Source organism: Rhopalosiphum padi, chromosome 4 (genome assembly GCF_020882245.1).
Source record: "Rhopalosiphum padi isolate XX-2018 chromosome 4, ASM2088224v1, whole genome shotgun sequence".
In the NCBI taxonomy this organism is placed as follows: Eukaryota; Metazoa; Arthropoda; class Insecta; order Hemiptera; family Aphididae; genus Rhopalosiphum; species Rhopalosiphum padi.
The window spans coordinates 15,124,931-15,149,458 of record NC_083600.1 but is presented as its reverse complement, the minus strand read 5'-3'; the positions used below and the strand labels follow the sequence as shown (position 1 = coordinate 15,149,458).

General features: G+C 26.9%; 1 protein-coding gene across 4 annotated transcripts in view; it reads left to right on the top strand.

The window, feature by feature from the left end:
* LOC132929325 (syntaxin-binding protein 5) overlaps nucleotides 1-24,528 on the top strand; it is a 136,424-nt gene that overhangs the window by 74,905 nt on the left and 36,991 nt on the right. For all 4 annotated transcript variants that reach the window (XM_060994606.1, XM_060994605.1, XM_060994604.1 and 1 more), the window contains exons 5-11: nucleotides 11,568-11,631; nucleotides 13,889-14,096; nucleotides 15,371-15,434; nucleotides 15,694-15,848; nucleotides 18,042-18,336; nucleotides 19,771-20,017; nucleotides 23,756-23,994. In XM_060994606.1, the coding sequence (XP_060850589.1) occupies nucleotides 11,568-11,631; nucleotides 13,889-14,096; nucleotides 15,371-15,434; nucleotides 15,694-15,848; nucleotides 18,042-18,336; nucleotides 19,771-20,017; nucleotides 23,756-23,994 (1,272 nt within the window). The remainder of the gene's footprint in view (nucleotides 1-11,567; nucleotides 11,632-13,888; nucleotides 14,097-15,370; nucleotides 15,435-15,693; nucleotides 15,849-18,041; nucleotides 18,337-19,770; nucleotides 20,018-23,755; nucleotides 23,995-24,528) is intronic.

The window sequence follows — 24,528 nt, the reverse complement described above, 5'->3', positions numbered from 1 at the left end:
TCAAACCTTGAAAATAATTTTAGGCCACCGCTGGCTCTTGTTCCCCAATGTAGTACGAAAAAGTCATATACTATGTAAAAATGACAAGTTTTGAGCGATAAAGGCTGAATTCTAAATTGAAACCAAACTAGACGCGTCAGTACATTTACAAACTGGAGTTACGTTTGAGTAGTGTCAAAACGTCATGTACCTATCTTGAGAATGGTCAATGTATTTCCATTAGTCAATACACTGATTTGTGAAAATAACTTTTTCCGCATATTTTTTGCTATTTTGTATGTATCTTGAGATCGGTATTCAAATAATAAATGTAGTTAAACTTCGTTCAACCTTCGCGACTGTTAAGTTTTTTTTTTGAACACAAAATCATAAAAATATTAGAAGCTATTCATGTTTCACTCTTAACAAATTACATTTTAGATTCTGAGTGGCAGCGGAAAAGCTATTAGGTTTTACAACGATGCTTTCTCTTATTTTGTATTTTTGTTTCAAAAAACACTTTCAGAGTAAGTGCTTTAAAAGTTTCATATTATAGTCCCTATATTGATTGAAAATTGGTCATATAATATAACGGATACTCGTATAATTGCCATGGTCAATTTTGCAATGCTCAGTTTAGGTTATAAACAAATTTCGAAATTCTTGGTAAATCGCCAAAACGTTGAATTTGTAGGTATTTTATTGTTAAAGTACAATTTATTTTGGAAGAAGAGAATAAAAGCCAGTGTCAAGAAATGTATAAACCAATTTAATATTATATTTTAGTACCTATTTCACTATTAAAAAAAAAACCAATATAATTACATAGGCATAACCCATTTTATGATATATTATTATTGTATCCTTTTTTTTTTAAACTAAAATTAAAATGTTAACTATGAATAATTAATCAATTACATTTAGGCTTTAGACATAAATGTAATATTAAATTAACTATTAAAAATGATTTGATTTCTAAAATCATTATAATATTATAATTTGTAGGTATATTATTACAGTAATATAGATTTAATTAAATTTAAGGTCCCAAAATATTTAATACGATCTATAATGGCTCTATGTAGGAGTACATGAATTAAATAAACACTGTTATGAAATTGTATTTATTTATTTCTATATGAAATTTAAAAAAAAATATATAATTGAATGTTTTTTATTTTATTTATTTACTTATTGCAACTTGAAATATATAATACAGTTTGAATAGAAAAAAATTTAATGATTCTCAACTAAAATACTGAAAACAGTTATTATTTTATTGATTTAACATTTAAAATTCATTAATAAATGTACAGGTTTCTGTTCTTGTATATTTGTTCTTAAACAAAATTCTTAGGTGAATGTTTATTTTATAAATTTTTTGAATTGATTGTTGATTTATGATAATAGATTATTACACTATAATAGGTATTTAATATACTTAATTTATATATATTTTTTAACCTTAAATCAGTTTATTTTTAATTCAATTTTTATTTGTAGACATGCATGTTTCTATACCATAATATATTATGTCAATATAAGATACATAAATTGTTCTAACAAAGTTAATAAATAAATAAAATAAAACAGTATTTTCGTTTACTTATTATGTGAACAAGTTATGCATCCACGAATTTAAAACTTTGTTTTTGGTAAACTAAATTTTTAACACTTAATGTATTAGATAAGTTTTGTATATTTAATATTCTTTCACATATAAACTATTTCAACATTTCTTGTTATTCTTTCAACGAATTGATGCAGGAATTTTAAAAGTTTTCCTATATATATCCTATTTTTTATTTTCATACCCCATATTTCTATCAAACCTTTTTACTTGGTACTAAAAACTGTTATTGCTTTGTACGTAACTGAAAGCTTTGTATTCTCGTTACCGAAAGCTTTATATTCTTTAGGCACTCCGTTATATTTCAACGACTTTGATAAACAAATTACATAGGTCGGTAAAATACGTTTTACATACCGTATTTACTGTTCAGGCTTTTGGAGTAACACAGAAATAAGACTCGGTGTTGTAATTATGCTATACAAAACATGTTTAACATGTTTAGTCTTTAATAATTCAGGAATAGAGTAGTATAAGTGGCAACTTTCTACATATATTATATTCTATAACAAAGTTATCGGATATAATTTTATTAAAAACTAACATCACTATAGACCACTACACCATAAAACAACCATCGCCTTCCTCCTCCAACCAACCAACTATACTTATAAACTGATATGTTAACTTTATTTTATTCCACTCGATATATTCTATGTATGTGTAATGCGCATAATATACAGTTCATAAGATAGTGATATTCTCGAGTTGGTATCTTAGAGTTAGGCTTGGGCATAATTAAGTTTCTCGGTAAACAATTAAAACCTATAAAAAGTAATATAATTAACCTAACCATGTGTGATCCAAATTTTTCGCATGCTTTTTGGCTTTTTATTACCTTTACTTACGTGTATATATATCATGACAGATAAGATGTATAAAATAAAAACAAAAATAATTATAATAAATAACTTAAGATTTAACAAATACATTATTGTTTTTTCGTTCTCCTTAACTATGAAGTTATGTTTTAAATTAATCAAAAAATCAATTAAATGTCTAGTTTATATTTGTATTCTAATGACCTAATGAAATAAACTAAGATATTCATCAAAAATTAATTAAGACAATTTTTATACAAAGTGATTATAGTTCGTAATAAATATTTATTTTACTTTGTTGATTTCTATAAATAAACAATAATTATTATGTCAATTATTTTAGGTTAGGATATAATTCTATAAAAAAAATTATTTTGAAATTAAATAACTATATTAGTTTTTAGATATTTGGTTTAAGTTAAAAGTTTATAAAATATTTGTATGCATCTATACAGGGTGATTATTTTATCATTAAACACTCATTATTTCAAAAAGTATTGACTTTTTTTCATTGTTTTTCAAAATTATTATAGTTGCATGCTTTTCTAAAGCTATATAAAATTTTAATTTTTTTCATTCTCATATTTAATAGTGAAATCACTATCAACTTTTGATTTTCAAATGGCAACTTATATTTAAAATGTCATAAAATAGTAAGGCTATTTTTTTTTACATATATTTCAACGTAAAAATTATTATTTTGCATTTAACCGTTAGTGAATTAAAGCTGCTCAAAGTTGGGTGGTTTGAGGTTTTTAGGTGTTTGTCCTACAGATCATTACGGCTGTGAGGCGTTAGCGACTACAGTTACAAAGTTCATCACAGCGTCGATAGTCGATAACGAGTTTATTACATATGAGGTATGAAAATATAAAATAAGAAATATTGTAAAAACGCAACGTTTAAAAGTTATATCTCACTAAAAAAATTAACGAAAAATAATTTTAAAAAATAACCCTATTAGTTTATTATATTTTAAATATAGGTTGCCATTTGAATATCAAAAGCTGATAATGGTTTCACTATTAAATAAAAGGGTAAAAAAAATAAAAATTTCATACAGTTTGACAAAAGCACGAAACAAAATATTTAAAAAAAAAAAATGAAAAAAAGTCAATACTTGACGAAATAATGAGTGTTTAATGATAATGAAGAAATTAAGAATCACGCCTGTATATTTTTAGTTTTATTTTTATAAATATATAAAAAAAAATACGAAATTCAAAATTGCAAAAAAAAAAATGAATACGCTAATTTTTTTTTAAACCTGTGTCGTATAATTGAATTGTCCATGAATGAATTAAAACTAAATTTCATTACTCTAACTAGTCTAACTATACAAATTTCTGGTTGATACAACTTATTAATAATTAAATGTACAATTTGTTTATAATATATTAACATAATCAGAATAGCTATACTGATAGTACTAGTAATACTAATTCTATAGACTATAGTAATGTACTATTATATATAGTTGTATTTTTTATTTGTCGTTGAAACTCAAATTATTTTTATTTCTCGCAATGCGGTATCTTCTAAAAATAAACCAGTAAGGGTATAATGATCTGATGTTATGTACCTACATATTATAATTGTATACAGGTGGACATGATAATAATATAACCATGAGTACGGTGTAAAATTTAATTAACACGTCGTTTAAATATAATATTATTATAATGACTGAGTGAACGTGTAAACTTACATGTACATTGTACATACTTTTCAACTAATTTAACGCGTGCAACATTATTTCGACTAATAGTTATTAATTATTAATGACTATAGAAAATCGGTTAACATTCTCCAGGGAACACCATGTGATATCACCAGCTTTCAAAAATCTGTTATTCTTTTTTTTCATTTTTGTTTTATTAAATAGTTCTAATGACAATTCGAATTAGGCATAAGTGTATAAACTCTGTTTTTATATTTCTAATAATGGATAAGCCGTATACGAAAATTAATAGCAGTAAAACTAAGAACCAATTTCACAGAACAACTGATGACAGGGAGGAAGGAAAGGGGGAAATTTTATTTTACGGGACATTCTTAATGGCCAAGAACTAAAAATAAAATAATAATTACATATGGTAGACAAAAATTATATTAAATTTAGTAGCTGATACGAAAAAATCTCCCATGTTCTAAAATTCAATTTTTTAAGACACATAAAAAAGTTTAAAAGTTGTTAAAGACCTACAGAAAAAACATTTTAAATTTTAAAGTTATAATTACTCATTTAAAAAAAAATTGAGTCGAAAGTTAATATTTATTTTGTAGAAAAATTGTATAAATTGTTAATTATTTAATTTAACCTTACATGAGAAGTTTGTTAAATTTGGTGCTATGCTACTTATATTAAACATTTTTATTGCATGAAAATTATTTCATAAACGATGTATATGTATAGTAAGTGTAAAGTGATACCTATAGGAAATTTTATTTATTATTTTTTATTGATTCTACGATGGATATGTGTGATAGCACAGAAGATATACAATTATAGCTTAATTTTTTTTTAGGAACACCAAAACCTCAAAATTGTGAATTTGGTATACTTAATGTCTAATGACGATGATTTATTAATTTATCATCATCTATATTTGTAAGGCCTAGCTTACATTTTTCCATGATAATATTATATAAGTATTTGGTTGTTCTCTAATTGTAATCAATCACTGAAAATATGTAATTCAACTAATATTATTATAAATTGTCCATAATATTTAACATTTTTTGTAATTAACACAATAATACAATTTTCTTTGGACTATAGATAAAGATACTTATTGTGCCAAATTTGATAGAGTATTAATAATTTTAATAAAGTTGTTGACGGGTACGAATAACCTTGCACACATATAATACAAATGTGGATGTATCACATTATAATATAAACCCTGCATCATATAATGTAATATATACTTACCTCATGAACGCCGCGTACTAATTATTGATGATTAACGTGTCTCAGCCGAGTTACGTATCATTATAATACATAATAATATATAGGTGCAATACTAATATTATTATAATAATTATTGTTCCCATAATCTGCAGTTTAACTGCAACTTGTTAACTATTGGCAAAAGTTTACGCTCATAGATTTCGTACATCGCGTCGTGTCTATCGTCGTGTATGTAGTTTATTGCAATATGGTTTTTGAAAGCATTTAAAATTTCACTGAAACGTCAACCTGAAATCCGTTTATTTTTACTCTGTTTCGTACTTTGTATCATTATAATATTATATTATATTATCGTTATTAGTTTATTATTATTATTTTTTTTCTTTTTTTCTTTTGATATTATTATAATATATTGTAGAAGCTATTATTCAGACTTCATGTCAAACTCGTTAAATTTGTACGCTGAAGATTACCGTTTTTATGACACCACCACTAGAATCGTAAACACTAAATTGCCATAAAAGGTAATTTCATAATTTCAATGACAGAAATGTATAATAAGATTCGATATCGTCTTTATAATCTTAAAATATCTACACATTATGTGTAATAAAAGAAATGAACTCAATAAAAATATAACCGAATAGAAAAATCTTGTATGACAATTTAATATAAACTTTTTTTTTTATTAATATTAACAGTAATGTTTATTTTATTATATGATGGACTATATTTTTCTATTTATTATATGCATGGTTTTTAATTAGAATATTTCGATATTGTATTATTACAGACTATAGACTCTATAGTACAGAGTATTCTTAAATGTATTATAAATATTATAAAACGATATTAATTGATATTGTGTAGTGAAGTTAAAATTCTTACACTTGGTACATCTACTGGAACTATCAACATTCTCGCACTCAAAGTATAAATAATAATTCTTCTAAAATATTTATAGTAGATACATATTTAGGTACTTGGTAGATTTAAACATTTTATTTGTATCTATATGACTGACTGCATTTTATGTTGTGGATAAAAAAAAGCCAGTTACCTTTTACTTTTTATATAGATTTAACATTTAAAATTAAAAATATCAGAACTGTCTATATTTTTTCAAAACAATAATATAAAATGGAGATTTAAAATTGATACTCTATTCATACTTTTAATATAAAACAAAATATAAAAAAAATAAAACTAAACATTTTCAGTAAAGACCTCATAAAAAAAATGTGCGTTTTAGTGTTTTTTTCATACCTATTAATATTGAATGTTACTTTTTCCGTTAAATAATTCATAGATAGTAAATAATATTACTAATAATAAATGTATTAAGTATCAAATGGTGTTTAGAACGAAAAAATACGTAATCTAAAAAAAAATTTTTTATTTAATACATTTTTTTTTAAGTTATACCTAGCTCTAGGTAACTGCTAATTTTGGGTTTAGAATACATTTTGATAGATAAAAATTTCTTGAAAAAAATTAATTAATTCGAAAATGATATTAAAAATAGGAATTGCAGTTTATAAAAAATGAAGTTGTGTTGGGCATGCACAAAATACATGAGTTAAAAAAATTGTAAGTCATAGGAATTGATGATTCATTTGTCTAGTTTAACGTCCCGCAAACAGAATTGAAAAATATTTAAAGGGTAATGAGTAATAAAGTGTACCTTGTTTTCTAGGATAAGCGGTATAGTATATCGTTGATCGAAAAGAAAATATACCTACATTAAATTGAAATTAATAAATTCAATGAATTTAAAGGAATTAAAAATAAAGCCTTTAAATAGCAATTTGAAAATCTCACCCCCTCCCCCAAAAATTTGTTCAATTTTAAACTGTAGAATGTAAATAATTAACTACTAAGTATTAATAAAAATCAACACATTAATAAAATAATAAGTAACAGAGGACAGGATCGTATCACATAATATTATTAGATATATATCGTCATAAGGACAACACGGTGTGCGTTTGAAAAGGAAAACTGATTGATAATAATAAACGTCAGTGTTGTTTGATCATATTTTTATTTATAACAGATTTAAAAAAAAACGCAAATGGGCAATCATATTTTTACTATTCCCAAACATCTGTCATAACGGTTTATGGTCAACCATGCACAGTACAAACATAACACTAAATCGTTTTATACGAAACTCACGATCGGAATTAAACTGCAATATTGTTTGTTTAATAGTATTATCTATGTGTTATAATAAAATGTATCCGATGTGCATATCGTCGTTTTGTTTTTTTCATTTCATCTTTGTCAAAATCTATCTAAATACATTATTAACGTGACGGTGACGTATACATAATAATAATAATATGCAGTCTCGCGACATTATAACGTCATAAATATTCATCGAGTAAAACCGTAAACAAACGATAGATAATACTATTATTATAATACATGTATGTCGTATATGATGTGTAAATATTTAATAATATTTATATAAATTATATAAGCAAACAATTTCACGGTGACTCAATAGCTCACCATTAAACGCGTAGTTTTGCGAACTTTGAAGTGCTGTGCACGTGTGATGCTTCGTTGGTACATTTTTGCCATGATTTGCACTTTCTAATGACCAAATAGCGGCTATATAGCGAATGATTCATTTAATATGAGATATGTGTACATTATTTCTAAAACTATTAATGTTTTTGAAAATAGTTATTAATTTCAAATCATAGTATTACTTTGGAATATGAAATTAAAATTGTATATAGTCATTCAAAAAAGTAAAAACTTAAAAAAATATTATATTAAAATATAGTAAAAATAGAAATTTTTCTTAAAACGTTAGCGTTTGCCGTTTTCTAAAAATACGAGTGTCTTACATTTAATTTTAATAGATCATTCTGTACTACATATAGCTGCTGTATCAATCGCATTAATTACGGTTCACCGTCAGTTTAACGTTAGTTATATATTTTAAATGGTATTTCGTATGTACAATGTACAATGTACATAATATATAGTTTAATAATAATTGTGAGGCGACCCGTATGTGTTTGCCTCGAGACAACAACTTACGAAATAGCGCCCGGGTCCGCCACCCGCAATACATGTGCAGAGTAATTTTAGATTTCACTATAAATGGTCGAATAATTACTACAGTTTAATTGCAATGCATAAACACTTCAATTGGGCTAATAAGATTTAGATTGAAAATTGTATGCGTTAAAAACGTACTTAATTGGACTCATACCTTACGTTTCGTAGGTATTCCTAATGATTTTCAGACGTAGTAACAATGGACAATATTTTGGATTCGCGTAGTACCATTGTTGTGACGAACACGCTCAAGTCTAGACGGTGTATATAGTCGCATTAATTTCGCGTTTTGATCCGTTTCGTGAAATGGGTAAGGTAAAATGATATGGTAATAAAAATTATACTCGTATTATTCGTTTCGTCATGTAGTGTAAGTTCCGCACTGCTAAATATGCGCGTTCGTTTTGTGAAAAGTTATCTACATTATGTAATTACGTGATGTGTAAAAAATAAAGTTCCGTTTCGTTAACTGGATGAAATTTCTATCTATTTCACAAAACGGATCAAAAGACAAAATAGATACAACATATATACATTATAGGTATATTTTAGAGTACAGCATGTTTCCCGACTTCTATCCCTCAATTCAAACAAAAATCAATATCATAATATTATATTTTATTATTATTGTAGGTAGGTACACCGGCCTAAGTTTTTTTTAGTGAATAGTTTATTTTTATTTTACAAATAAAGCTATATTTTTCTTTATTTAATTACTACGTGATATTCTAGACGAAATATCTCTCGCGCTCGTTTAAAATGCATACTATAATGCACCTGTATAATATTAATTTTATTAAAAAATTTTTTTGTTGTGTTTATACTCGTTTTTTGATTTGACATTAATAAATACTCTAATCACATTTACTGTAGACATGTACTATATAATAGACGATATTCATTCAATAGGGGTTTTGTTAATTTTTTCTATTTCCTGCGTATTTAGGATTTTTTTCAATAACGATAGGATTAAGAATAACATTTAAAAAAATAACAATGATTCCGTGAAAAAATACCACAGTTTTCTAAAATATATATTCGTTGCAGACATATATCATGTCATTTACCATATTATTATCTAATCTTATAAATAATGTTTTGTATTTTGCATGCATATGCGTTACTTCAGTAGGTTTATTTCTCACACGTGTAATTATAGTAGTTTATTTACAACTCTGAATCGTGACGTGCGTAGGTACTTACATCAAAACGAATTACAGCAATTCGACGACGGACTAAATCTAATATATTATTGTAAGGCCCATATATTATTATGATCTTACACGTCGAACTACAAATACCCTGCTGCAGGCAACCGTTTCCGATGCTGTGTAATTGAACGGTCTGCTCCATCAAGTATCAGCTCTAAATATTGCACCCCGTAGTATATCATTTATTTGGATCACGTGTATAACGTATATATTACTGTTCGTCGTATCAGTTTGCTTTGATACGGTGACGTGGATATGTATACCTAACAAGTAATGACGTGTGACAAAGTTCGAATTAACGTGTATTGTACGTACGTGATATATTATAGTCCGTTGCATTGTTCTCTGCGCGTGGATTCTGCGTATATACCGTTTTAAACGTCTGCGCAAAAGCGTCTATAAGTTTATTTGTTTTTTTTACGTTGCCGGTTTTAAATAATCACTGACGGTATATGACCTCCTTAAGCACACCCTTTTACGAAGCTGTCAGAATAGGGTTTGCACTTCGACCGCGTCCCCGGTAGTCCCATCACTATTAATGTGAGTCCTTGCCGCAAAAACCGACGATAGATTTACTAACCATACACATAAATAAAAAAAAGATTTATGAACTACAAAATGGTCTGTTGTTTTTGTTACTCGTAAACTTTTCAAACATTTTAGTATATATATATATAGCTTTAAACGAATTCTTAACGTTCGCATACCACAATTGTAAGCTGAGTAGTATATAGTAATACCTGTATAGTAGTTTGGGTAGCAATGGTATAGACAATAACAGTGGTAGTTACATAATCTTACTCTTCTTTGACGAAAGTTTATGCGTGCAACAAAGTTTTTATAAATACCATACAAAAGCAGTGAGATGATGTGATGTGGTAAAAAAACTGTGCAGAGCGTATAAAATGTGTCAGAAAATAATATTTATACTGCACAGTGAAACTACGAAGTGTAATAATATTAACATATGCTTTATTCAGGTGGATGGAAAAAGAAATCGATGATCGTATCAGACTGTTATAAATATGTAAATATTACAAATTTCGAGTACCCATATTAGATATAATTCTTATAACATCATCAGAAAGTGAAAAGATTTACATTACAATCATAATACCTAATTATTAGGTCCTAATATGTTTATTATGTATTTATATGATGATTGTAATTGCCCGATGACATTATTTTACAAATTGATGTAACGTTAAAATCATGCTATAGTTCATATGATGGGAGTAATGGGCGTCAAAGTTGGGTTATAAATTATTACCTAAACAATAATACGTTTAGAAGTATATATTACATAAGGTTTATCTCAAAACGGCCGTAACGTTCGAGGTTGCCGGTAGCGGGGATGGTAAATATATATATATATATATATATAACGGGCAGGGTGTGGTAGAAATAACGCCGTTTTTCCATCCCCAAGCGCCCGCAGCTGCTGATATAGAATATTATAATATAAGTTATACATGATGTATATACGAACAGTGCCTATATATACAAGACCCCACACGAATTTCTCCTCATTAACGGTGACGCGGGAAGGTATATATATTGTTTTTATTTTTTTTTTATTTACTTTCCGTCGTTAATAACGCGTCGCTCATTCATATATTACGGTATTAGACCCTCTCCCGAACCGTAGGTATTTGCGGACCGGAAAATGAGCGTCAGAGTACGTATATAATCCCATTATACGTCCCGGATTTAAGTGCAGTGGCAATAAATTTTGGTGTACAACATCGGACCTAGAGTCCGAATGTTCGAAATTAATTTCGATCCCACCCTCGGTGACTACTTACCCGCCGCCACTTCCTTCTACTTCTTTTTCTCCTCCATCCCTTGCTCTTTTTGCTACCCTTCATCTTGCCCACAATTACCGGTTCAAGGTTATTTTAATCTAAATCGAATTTATTTTGTTGTTGTTTTAGGACCAGACCCACTCATCCAGGACCCATCGTGCACCTGAGCGATAATCCTGCAGATTCCAGCAAGGTAAATCTACGAACACGTATATTGTATATAAAAACTTATCTTCTATCCATACATAATGTATACTATAAAGATCAATGTATACAGAATATAGTGTGTATTTATCTTTAATTGTTGACTCATGTCCGATTATTGACCACTTGTATAATATTATGTAGTTAGCCCTTGCATTATATATATATTAGAAGGGTAGGGATTTGATTTAAAACAACAATATTGGTATATACATGATAATATCAATCAATAGTATTTACTAAATAGTAACAATTATGCTATCGAGCGCGAGGTAAGACCAATATGTACCGGGTAATTAATTTAACGCGAGAAACTCATATTATTTCATAAAACTATTAACTTTTTTGAATATATTTTATTTTTACATAATTTTAAATCATTATTAAAACAATATTTTTCTCTAAAAATTATATTTTTACTCTTTTGAATGACATTATACATTTTTAATTTTTAGTTCTTAAGAATATTATTCGGAATATTTCGATCTATCAAAATTATATTGCATGCTAATAATTTATTAGTTATAACTTTATAAGTATTTAAAGTTTAAATGAACGCTATGGACCAACATTTCGCCAAAAATATCTTGCACTTCACTTGAAATTTAATAATTCATAAGCTTTTCATCTAAAATTCAATATTTATGAATTTAAATAGTCCAAAAATATTTTACTTTGTTAAAAGGAATTAGAAAAGATAAAAATAATTAAAAATAGTAAAAAAAAAATTTTTATAAATATGTTTTTTTTAACAATTTAAAATGATGAAGATTGAAATATATTCAAAAAAGTTAATAGTTTTTGAAATAATAAGTGTCTCGCGTTAAATAGAACACTCGGTATAGATAACATTAACTTGAAATCTATAAGACGTTATAATAGTATGCATGGATGTATTCAATAAATTGGTACTTCGTGGTTTTTTGGTTCTGATTCTCAGTTATTTTTTAATAGGCTCTTGATTCTGATTTTGGTTTTTTTTAAGTACCGAACTCCTAATAGTTAGGAATTGTAGCTGTTATGACTAGAATTAATCCCTAATTAAAAATATATACCTATTATATTAAAAATAAAATAATTAATTTAAAATAAATTAAATTAAAGAATATAAAAATATTTTGATTTCAAAATTAGAAAACCCTGAATCTAAATCCATTATTTTTCGGTTTGGTTTGATCCTTGTAACTGTAATAGATAGACGGTGAAACAAAAAATCAATATGTGCAGTTTTAATATATTATTATTATAATTACATTACTGTCAAGAAGCCGGTGTTAAAAAAAAAAACACGAGCCCTTAACTTTAAGTCTGTGTATGTATCGATTCATATTAAAAACCGTGTACAATATCTTTTGTGCATTATAAGGCCTTTGTAAATATTTTAAATTGTATATATATATTTTAGTGTAAGCGTGTGTGTTTTTGCTTATATGAATGGGAATTTCATGGATAGTTTTCGAGTGGGTTTTTCTTTCTTTAATTTTACGTCATATCTACTTCAGCTACGGTAATTAATTCAATTCAACCAAAGTTCACTGAGTTTACCACTTTAACGTGTACAGTAAAGAACTCATTATTTAACATATTCGCTTTTCATTCTGAACGAGAAATAAGTCTCGTGTATTAAATCACAATGATTTCATTCGTACATGATGGTATAATGGTATATATAATGCATACATAGTATACAATATGAATGTGGCCTACACATTCATACTAACGATCGACGATTTCGACTTTGAGGAATTTGATTGTATGTAATGTTATTTGTTGATTATATGTATTCAAATTATTATTATTATTATTATTTTTGTTAACATTTGAATTCATAATGAGTAAGCTATTTGTAATATTTTTGACAATTTAACATTTATTATTTCCTTTGCTGTTTATACGAAAAAAATCGTATTGCATTGTAACATTACGAAACTTGTATTTTAAAAATAGTTGAAAGGGATGTTTTTTTTATCGCTGTTTTTTCTCTGGAGCCGTTTCCAAAACTATAGTTATCGTAATACGAATACAAGTTATTATTTTCATCAATTACATTCGATATAATAATATTTTATATCTACGAGTATCTATATCTTAATAAGCAAATGAATTAAGACAAACACACATACTTGTAGTAAACTATTAGATTTATAAGGGTTTTGAAGTCCTGCAATGATATTCAATCACTTGCATATAATATTTATCTAATATAATAATATAATTTAATTAATTTGTTAAAAACTATTTATCAGTTACTCATTGGCTTTGAGACTGGTCTAATGGTGTTGTGGGACCTGAAGACAAAGAAACCCGAATGCCGCTGGCAATGGGGTGACTCGCTCAAGTCAATAGATTGGCATTTTGAAGGAAAACAGTTTACGTGCAGTCACAATGATGGCAGTCTAACCACGTGGAATGTCAAGCCGTCTTCAAAACCAGCAAATATAATTTATCCTCACGGTGAATATTTATTATGCTAATAACAATTAAGTTAATACTTAATTGATATTGCTCAATCGATTTCGTGTGGTATCAATAATACTATTTGTCATCAGGTCAATAAGTTTACAGAATATTCACATTATAAAAATTACAATTTACTTAAATGATATCTTCTTTAAATTTTTATTAAAAACCTAATGCAGAAATGTAGTTAGAATGCGTGTGTTAATTATATATTTTCATAGACAAAAATATATAAATGTATATTTGAGTTTCTATAACCTACGGACTATAAAACATAAAATTTTAAATTATTTTTTTTACCAAATTTCCAAAATCGTGATAACATTCTCATAATTTATGCAAGCATATATTTATAAAATAGTGTTATATATGTAGGTACCAATTAAAAATGTCCATAATATAATTAATGCCAAATATAATATGATTAAGATTTAAATGCTAATATATTATTTAATTATGTATTTTATTTAAAATAAAAAACTGTGATTTATTCTTTTGCAGTTCAAAAATATTTTGTTTGTTTGTACGTTATTTGTGCTATGAAATAATACGAAAATAAAACATAAACGATTTATAAAAATTATTTTTCATTTTTAAATAATGCGCATACATACTTATTAAAATTAATTTTGATGAGTTTCATTTATATTTATCATTATTTATTGAACACGTCATAAATATTAATGTATTGTTTTTTTTTTATAATTAGATACTAGAAAAAAAAATATTGGATAATGTTTCTTTTAGAAATAACTTGTAAGATCAGTAAAATCATTAATTATGCAGCATTTTCTTACATCTTAATTTTAATATTATTTTCTTTTTGTAAAATTTTTAAGCAAAATGATTTTATGAATATTCAATTTTTTTTAAAGTTTATTCGTTATAATTTAATTTATAATAAACTTTTTTTTTGTAACCATTGGATTCTTTTTTTATTTTTTACGGTCAGCAAACATTTGATAATGATAATTATAATTATTTTTATTTACTTGCCATTTAAAAATAAAGTTAATGGCCGTTTTAACCTGTATAATTGTTAAGAACTTGAAATGGACCTTAAACTTAAGCCATCAACCTAAATTACTAATTATTTTTCCCTCAGATTAAATGAAATTATTTTTAACTGCCTCCACCCTCCAAAAAAAATTAAAAAAATAACTAATATTAAATAAATAAACAAATATTTTAATATTTTAAACCAAATAAACATCTATAATCTTCTTGTTTAATTTATGTATCTAAATATTTATTTAAAATTTTTTTAGCAAAAAATAAAACAGAATCATGCAAGCCAATACAAAAAGTCGAATGGAAATCATCAAAATCTGGGTAAGTTTGCGAAAATTAAAAATATATCATAAACAATAACATCATTCTTCTTTCATATCTGCCGTAACTGAATTTTTCGCTGATATGCTTATAAAAATGTAAAACAAAATATAAAATATATATAAAATGTTTACTTCTCTAATGCTACTTTATATATGTATATATACTATACAGTATACATATATAATTTTTTTTAATGCTACCCTTATGCTTTTAAATCATACTATTCTCACGATTTTCCGTTATGTGTCATTGCCAGCGAATCGTATTTGATATTTTCCGGAGGGTTGACCGCCGATACTGCTGGCCGCGTGCCCAGTATAACGATCATGCACGGGAAAACGACTACCGTTCTCGAAATGGACCACAACATCGTCGACTTCGTTACGCTGTGCGAAAGTCCTTACAACAGCGGTTAGTACCTATATTTATGTAATAAATGTAATAAAATTAGACGTTTCTTTGGCTGACGTGTGCATGTCAGTGGCATATTATTTACGGGTCAGCGGAGATAGGTAGTGGTATTCGATTGGGCCCTTGAAGTGAGTATTACACTGCATTATTATTATATAGGTTCTTAATTAACAATAATATAATCATCATAATTAAATACAAATATATATTTTTATTAATTTTAATTCATCTACCTCCCTTGTGATATAATGAGTACATATACAGATTCGCAACTTACCACTGCAACGATTATCAATTATGTAACTTATATGAGACTATTCAATAAATTGGCAAACAAAAATATCGGTTGGATTAATTTTGAAAACTGAAATAGCATTATACGTATCATACCTATCTTCATTTGATCATTTCTCTATATAGTCTATGGTGACGTTAATATAATATGTTTTGAGGTGTTCGAGATAAGGTGCGTAGAACGTGTAACGTCACACATGTTTGCTCTCATCACCATTATAATTAATTTTGAGATTGAAAGCGTATATTTAAATCCACACACAATTCCCTAATTTTGAGTTATAATCATAGCAGTGGTTGGGACGTTATTATTTTTGTTGTTTTATTTCGCTAAAGCTACTTCTATAATAAAAAATATATTTCTCTATCGCCGTACACCACTTTACTTTGTTATTAATAAAGAGATTTCCAACGTAAATCTTTAAATAATTCAATGCATATATAGCACTATATTTTATTACAATTTTCACCATGAAAAAATGTTGCAAGCTTAGAAGTTATACAATTTTTAAGGAATTAATTAAAATTATCTGTAACAAAAAAATTATGATTTATTTAAGTTACTTAATTTAACTTTAAAATCACAAACAAAGCATTGGTAAACTTCTCAATCTCTTACTTATTTAGGTAAGTACTGGATAATATAATGTATTAAATATATGTATTTAATCTAGAACTAAATATAACAGATAAATTATTAACTAATAACAATTTTGTAATAGTTTTGTATTATGATAACAACCATTATTATACAACTATGATGACTATACAGCAAGGATTAGAACCATGTATAATTTGTACATAGTGTGTAGGTAGTGTGTATACGCTCAGAGGAAAATGTATTATAACACGAAGGTTAACTCACTCAACCTATGACAATAGACAACCGGCAAAATCCCTGATATTGTCGTGAATAGTCAGAGGATTTAAATTTTAAATAATGTTCGATTTCTACGAGAAAATATCGTAAACATTAGTACTTGCTATTAAATTATTGAAATATAACGTGTATAGTATATATTATTTATTAGAGAAATATTTAAAATATCAATGAAATATAATTTGTACAGAAAAATAACATTTAAAATCACCTAGAGATTGTTATACCGAATGAACACTGTTTTTGTACTACTCTTAGTTGTATACACGCTAATATTGCTATGTTCAGTACGTGCCTCATCAGTTTTTAACAAAAATATATCGTATACTAATATAGGTATCATATTATTATACAACTTGAGGAATCCCTTTTGTTTAATATTTATTGAAAAACAAGAGAATATTTAACCATTGAAAATATGTATACACCTATTACAATGTACACAATAAAAATTTAAAAATAATAAATTATTACTTGCAACAATAGCTTAATTAAATTATTGACTGAGATTAAAATTAGTAATAGGTATAATCTGGTACACAAAGTTTTTATTGTTTATATAATTAGAAATTCATTATTTATATTTTACTATAATATAATTTATTTGTTATGTGTAATAATCAAAAACTATAATGAACAATTTAAATAAGTAAATAACAAGTACCTAAATGAATTACAAATTAGTAAATTGCATTAAAGAGAAAACTTTATCTGAGAAATTCCTAGGGGGAGATTAAGTTTGACTACGTTCTGATAAATAACCATTTATAAATTAGAGCATTGTGTATATCCTAGCACCTATCGATCGTGCCTACTATACGCTTCTGACGGAAATCCATCTCAATTATTATAAATATCCTTGTATATGAAGGATGGCTATTCCTACGCACGATTACCGCGTCTACGTCACCATATTTGCCTTCAAACTTATTACCATAGCATCACCATTGTGTATTTACCTCATTGCCTTGGCTTTATCTATTATTAATCATTAATCGTTTCGGTTTCCGTCACGTTAGACGTCCAAGAACCGTATGCCGTAGCAGTGCTCATGCAAAACGATCTAGTGTTGATCGACCTCCTCAGTTCAGGATACCCGTGTTTTGAGAACCCACATCCGATGGACATTCACGAGTCACCCGTTTCGTGCGTCCATTACATCGCCGATTGTCCGTCGGACCTGATACCGGCGTTCTATTCGGTCGGCTCGAGATCTGCATCTAAACGGACTGGCTACAGCGAGAATAAGTGGCCCATTGCTGGCGGTGAGTGGAGCCCAACATCCTGCAGCTACAACGAGATTATTCTCACTGGGTGAGTAGACCAGAAATAAAAATATTATTACATTTGATAGATGCTTATAGCTTATACTGTTTGTATTGGTGATTACGGGAATTACCTACATTTATGTAATTCGCTCGACGACAGTGTTCTAAGTTTGTTTAGTGTACGTACCATTAGTCTTTATTTAATAACATTTTGTACTTTTTTGTACGTATTAAATGTATATTGTGATCGTACTTGAATAACATTGGACAAAAAAGAAATTTAATTAATTTTATCGATTTTATATAAGTACATAAAAAAAAACAATAGAACAATGCCTAACCTATTGTTATCTTTTTAAATTCTAAAGAAATTAAAAGAGCTCCGAAAAATCGTTTGTATTTTAAAGAAACTAAATAAAAAAATCGAAAGAGCAAATATTATAGCAATTGACGTTATCAAGAAGGAAGTAGGTAATAAGTAGGTACATATAATATTATATGATTTAAAAATTGTTGTTTTTACATCGTTTCGTCATAATATTAGGTATATGTTTCATTATTGTGTCGGAGTATAATACTTACGTAAAAATAACTTTTATTATCAATGTATAGATTTCACGCCAATTATTAGGTACCTATATAATATTCAACAATCGAGACTCTAGAGTTTAGAGTTATAATAACTCGAATTTCCTAAAGATAAGATTTAAATATTAATTATTCCCTAAAAATCATCATAATATATTAATTATTTATTAAACACATTGTTATTTATCTTTCAGTATTATAAAGTAATACAATTATTGTGACCCTTGATATTTCGATTTTTTTTCCACCAAAAATAAACGACCAAGTAATCCGATTATACATGGTTATTTCAGCTACTGTTGTGATTATTTTAGAGCGATTGAATAACAAAATGAGCTTATCGGATTACTCAAAACTTAAAGAATGTCTAATAAAAAGGTTTGTTCAGTACCGTGAAAAAAAATGTTGCAGTAAGTGGACCGTATTTAAAGAAAAGAGCAGAATTCACGATATTTTTAAATTATTTTATAGAACTTCATAATAAAAATAATAACGTGTTTAGAAGTTAGTGTTGAAAGTCCAACAGTTCGTGACGATATTCGTGAGAGGAATAGATTGACAAATTAAAATAAATTTTAATTTATTATTCTGCTGAGTGGTTGATGAACGCGGATGAAATAACACTTTTTTAATGGCTTTCAAACCGTTTGCTTATTGAATTTAAAAATGATTCTTATTAATAAATGTCCAATTTTTATGGAACTGAAATAATTTTACACGTAGTGTATACGTCATTTTTACGTAGATTTATCGTCAACTAGAATTTATAAAATCATAATTTACCGATCATAATACATATATATATATATCAATAATAACGCATATGATTTGAGTTATTAGCATATACCTACTAGGTACTGTAGCTAATGTGTTAACGATCGAACCATTACAGGCACACGGATGGTAGCGTTCGGTTTTGGGACGCGAGTGCCGGCAGTCTACAAGTACTGTACAAACTGAAAACTGCCAAGGTATTCGAAAAGGCCAGGTCAAAGTCACCAGAAGGCGGTGACGAAGATCAATTTTCCGTGCAACTGTTGTCGTTCTGTCCGGAGAGCAGAAAATTAGCAGTTGCCGGCATCTCGTCGTACGTCGTGTTATTCAAATTCCGCAAACTTGAGTCCACGTTCGAAACCACGGTAATATAATATAATATAATATAATATCGTTATATTATATAATAACATAAATATCCTATACAAGTTGAATATATTCAATACTATTTGACACGGTACAGTAGTAACTCTACTTTATAATACGTACGCTATACCTACTTATGTATTAAGTGTATACATAATATACTTAGGTAGGTATATACCACGTTACGCCTAGGTGGCTGGCCTATTATATAATGTTATAAAGGTATCGAAGACGTTTTTAAAAATAAATCGCGCTTAAAGCAATTGCTTTTCTATACCTATGCAAAGACGTTAAGTCTTTTTTAATCACATATTTACTATCTAAATGTACAAGCCATAAATATTGTACGGCATTGCGGATCATCAGCTAAACACGGTAGTACTAAACATAGACCGTAGTCAAGTGTACATTATATATTATGTTTGCTTGAAGAATATATACAGTGTATACAGAGCTAATAGGGTAGAGAATATATACTATATGCAAATAAGGAAAGACCTGAACCGGATATTTGTATAAAGCTATATATCAGATTTAAGTGCAATAATTCTGTTATGTAGTGTATTGTTTATATACGCGTTGTTATGTATGGTAGATATATAGTTTAGTATAACCTCAAAAAACGTTGAGAATAATAATTTATATATATATATATATATATATATATATATATATTCATATTCAGTGTCAACCCATTACTAAAACACATTTTATTCTTTGAGTCTTAAAATAGTTCATATTGATCCGTTTTGTATGAGTTGAACATGTCAAGTGATTTCTGATGTATTACATAAATAATTACAACCGTACATACACAAACTACATTTCAAGATTTCTTGGTAAACATTCTTAATTAAAATACTATAGTGATCTTAATATTAGATAATAATTCACTGAAAAAAAAAGATACTGTGTTACATCAGAATACTATTTACACTCCTTTATTTTTTTTAAAGAAACTATTTAAAATTGAATATTGTAGAACATGGACAGTAACCAGACGAGTAAAATATATTTTAGATACTACACGTATTTTATTTAAATATTATTTAATAATTATTCAGCTTTAAGTATTCTTAATTGAAATCAAAATTAATTAATTTTAACAATACCTTTACATAATTTAATGATACATTATATTTGTTTTAGAGCTAGGTAAACAATAACACATGTATGTTGTTTCAGAAGTCTCTATTTTAAATAAATTATATATATTTTATAAATTAAAAAAAAATACTTGCATTGTTATAATAATAAATTTTTTTTTTTTAATAAACATAAAATAATACATTTAAATTAACCCTAGTTGGACTAGCTTAAGTAATATTAAAACTAAATTATTTTGTACGCAATACTATTTATTTTAATTACCTTATACGTTTAAATTGCAGTTACAAAACAATTACAGATTAACAAATAAGTTTTAGAATATAAGTTAAAAAATATTACTAAAAGTAAATTTTATTTTAAAAATTTAAATTCTGACATAATTTTTTAGATATTTATATATTATGGGTCTTACTAGAGCGTTTGGCTGAGTTACGTAATTATAAAAAATCAATTTACTTTACAAGTATAATCAAATATTATTTATTTATTTATTGTCTATAATATACTCACTTATCGTTAATCATAATTGCATATTATAATAATTAAAAAACTTTGAAGTAGATAGGTACTACCACGCTTTTAATATTCTATAAATTATTTTATTGATTACTTGATAGATCATTTAAAGTTTATATATAATATATTATTTAAAAATCATATTATCACATTGTTGAGATGTTTGGATTTTTAACTAGAACCCCCTTTTTTCTATAAATTATTTAAAAAATGTTTTCATACTCAATTAAAAATTCAAACAAGTACCTTCGTTGTTTTTAAAATGTTTATTCTAAGAATAATAGTCCTTAAATTATTTTTTTCAAAAATATATAATAGATATTATATTATCTAGTATTTATTTAAACATACGTAATTTTTACGAATAATAAATGTTAAAAATTAATTAAATTATTATAGATTTATTATCCTATAAAATACACAAAATTGAATAATTGAAAAACTACTACGTTAAATTTTGATTTTGACGTATCAAATTTGTATCTTCTACATAATTAATATTTTACTTATATTTTGAAAATTATAAAAATAAGGTTTTGAGTAACTGCATTATTACAGAAAGAATGAGCTGTGAGCATGCTTCACCATGTATATAGTTATTTTAAATAATGTTATTTTCTGTTTAATGATAATAATCAATTAATAATAAATTAAAAATACATATTTTCATACGTCATATGTGTTTTTATCAAATGTAACATGTAACGATATATTATTCATCTACATTCAGTATACGTTCATTGTTCGCACAACTTTATAAAATATAAACGTTTTCTTAACATTTTCTTGCCATTTAAGTTAATTTGATATGTTACTAATGTAATTTAAAACAGCTTATAAATTTTCTGATTTAATAATTAGTATAACTCGACTATAATTTATTTACTTATGGATTTAAATGTTTAACCATTGCCATATAAATTTTTAACACCAAATTTACTTACTTTTTATGACACATTTTCAAGATTTAAATAATAAAATAATGATGATCAAAAACTGTGAAATAATACCTAATATTTTTTTTATTTTTAACAAATTTAATTGGATTTTAACGTAAACAATTTTATCTCAAATCCGCGAGAGATAAATAAAATATTAATATAGCTCAAACAAACGTTGACTTTTTCCCATCGACTATTATAATAATATGTGTAGGTAATAAATAATCACGTACAACCCGGACACAGTTCGTCAGTCGACTATAGAATGCCGATTTCATCAATTGAAGTATTGTATTGATCTCTGTAATATCATGATCCGCGATGTGAATAATAAACATAATAACATGTAAAACCGTGACATTTCCGTACGCTAACAGAATATGAACTGTAATAATTAGAGCCTGTATTTGTAGAATGCTCTATAAAAAACCAACAAATAATCGTGAAACGATGAATGCATTTGTAACCATTATTTTCCTATATATGTAATTAAAATATTGACGAATAGCACGGAGACCCAATGATTAAGACAATGTCAAGACTGAATTCAGTCTTATTGTTGATTGTATATTGTGTCAGACTCAAGTGAATAAAATATAGTGCAATTACGTGATGTAGTATACAAAAAATATTTATTTTTATTTTTAAAACTGGATCACGTTTCAATTTTTTTTTTATATTTTTTAATCACTCGAGAAATGAAAAAAATATTTAAAAACAAAATCAATAACTCCAAAAATCCCATAAAAAGTTCCAACACTAAAATCGTGTGTGCTCGAAACACGTCGAGTCTGTTCCATTAAAACATAAAATATATATGCAAATTTGGGTTCTGATGATAATTTTATGTATTAAGAGCTACGATACACCAACATTAACCGTCATGATTTGTGTTATGCATAACAAATTATTACAAAACTCATGTTCTTTATCCGTCTACAGATTTAATATTTTAGACAAAAATACTATTTGGTACAACCGAAAGCAATATTATCGAATGGGCACAACGGATTATACCAATATCATAACCATATTACCGTTTGGACGATTTTTTAAAATTATCACAGTATTATCTATACGTCGTTGGACAAGATTATTAGACCTCCCCTGTTGATAACACTATTAATCACATTCGCATAATATCTTCATCGCTGTGGTTGTGTTTTTCAGACGCTTGAAATACCGATATACTCGGAGAGTCTGGACGAGGCCGCCGAGAGCTCACCGGAAGAAGCGCCATCGAAACCGCCGGGCGCGTCCGACGATAGTTCCGCGCTGGTCAAGGTCCGAACCGGGCCTCAGAAGAAACCACCCGGCTTCCAAGCATGTCTGGCGTGCGTGACGCCCTCCACCAATGGCGAACCACCTGGTCAGATTACCGCCCTCACGATTAATTCATCGTACGGACTGTGAGTACCTTTACTATATAGTATAATATAAAATAATAATTTTTAATAATGTAAATAATCCAAATATAATATAAAATAATTTCCTAAATAATCACATACATCTGACGGAATCCTGTGGTCCCGCCGACACACTTTGGGAAACGATGCTATGTACTGTTCCGTTTATAATATAACAATAGTGTTATCATGTAGACTAAAAGTTAGATTTAAGATGGGATGTGGTCTTTATTTAGCGATGGTAAGAAACCATCGATCAATTATTCATATTTTTCCATAGTTGTGGTAATATACTATGGAAGAAATCTTCGCTATTATAATACCTATTTTTAATAACTTAAATTATTCTTATGAATATTCGACTTTAATATAGTATATTATGTTTTGACAGTCATTTATATAACAATTTAAATCGCAATAAATTATATATTGTTGATTTCAAAAAATGTATGATTTATTTATTTTTAATTATTATTACATTAAAAAATAAACACAAGTTATAATTATTTTATAGATATGCTTAATATTAAGCACTTC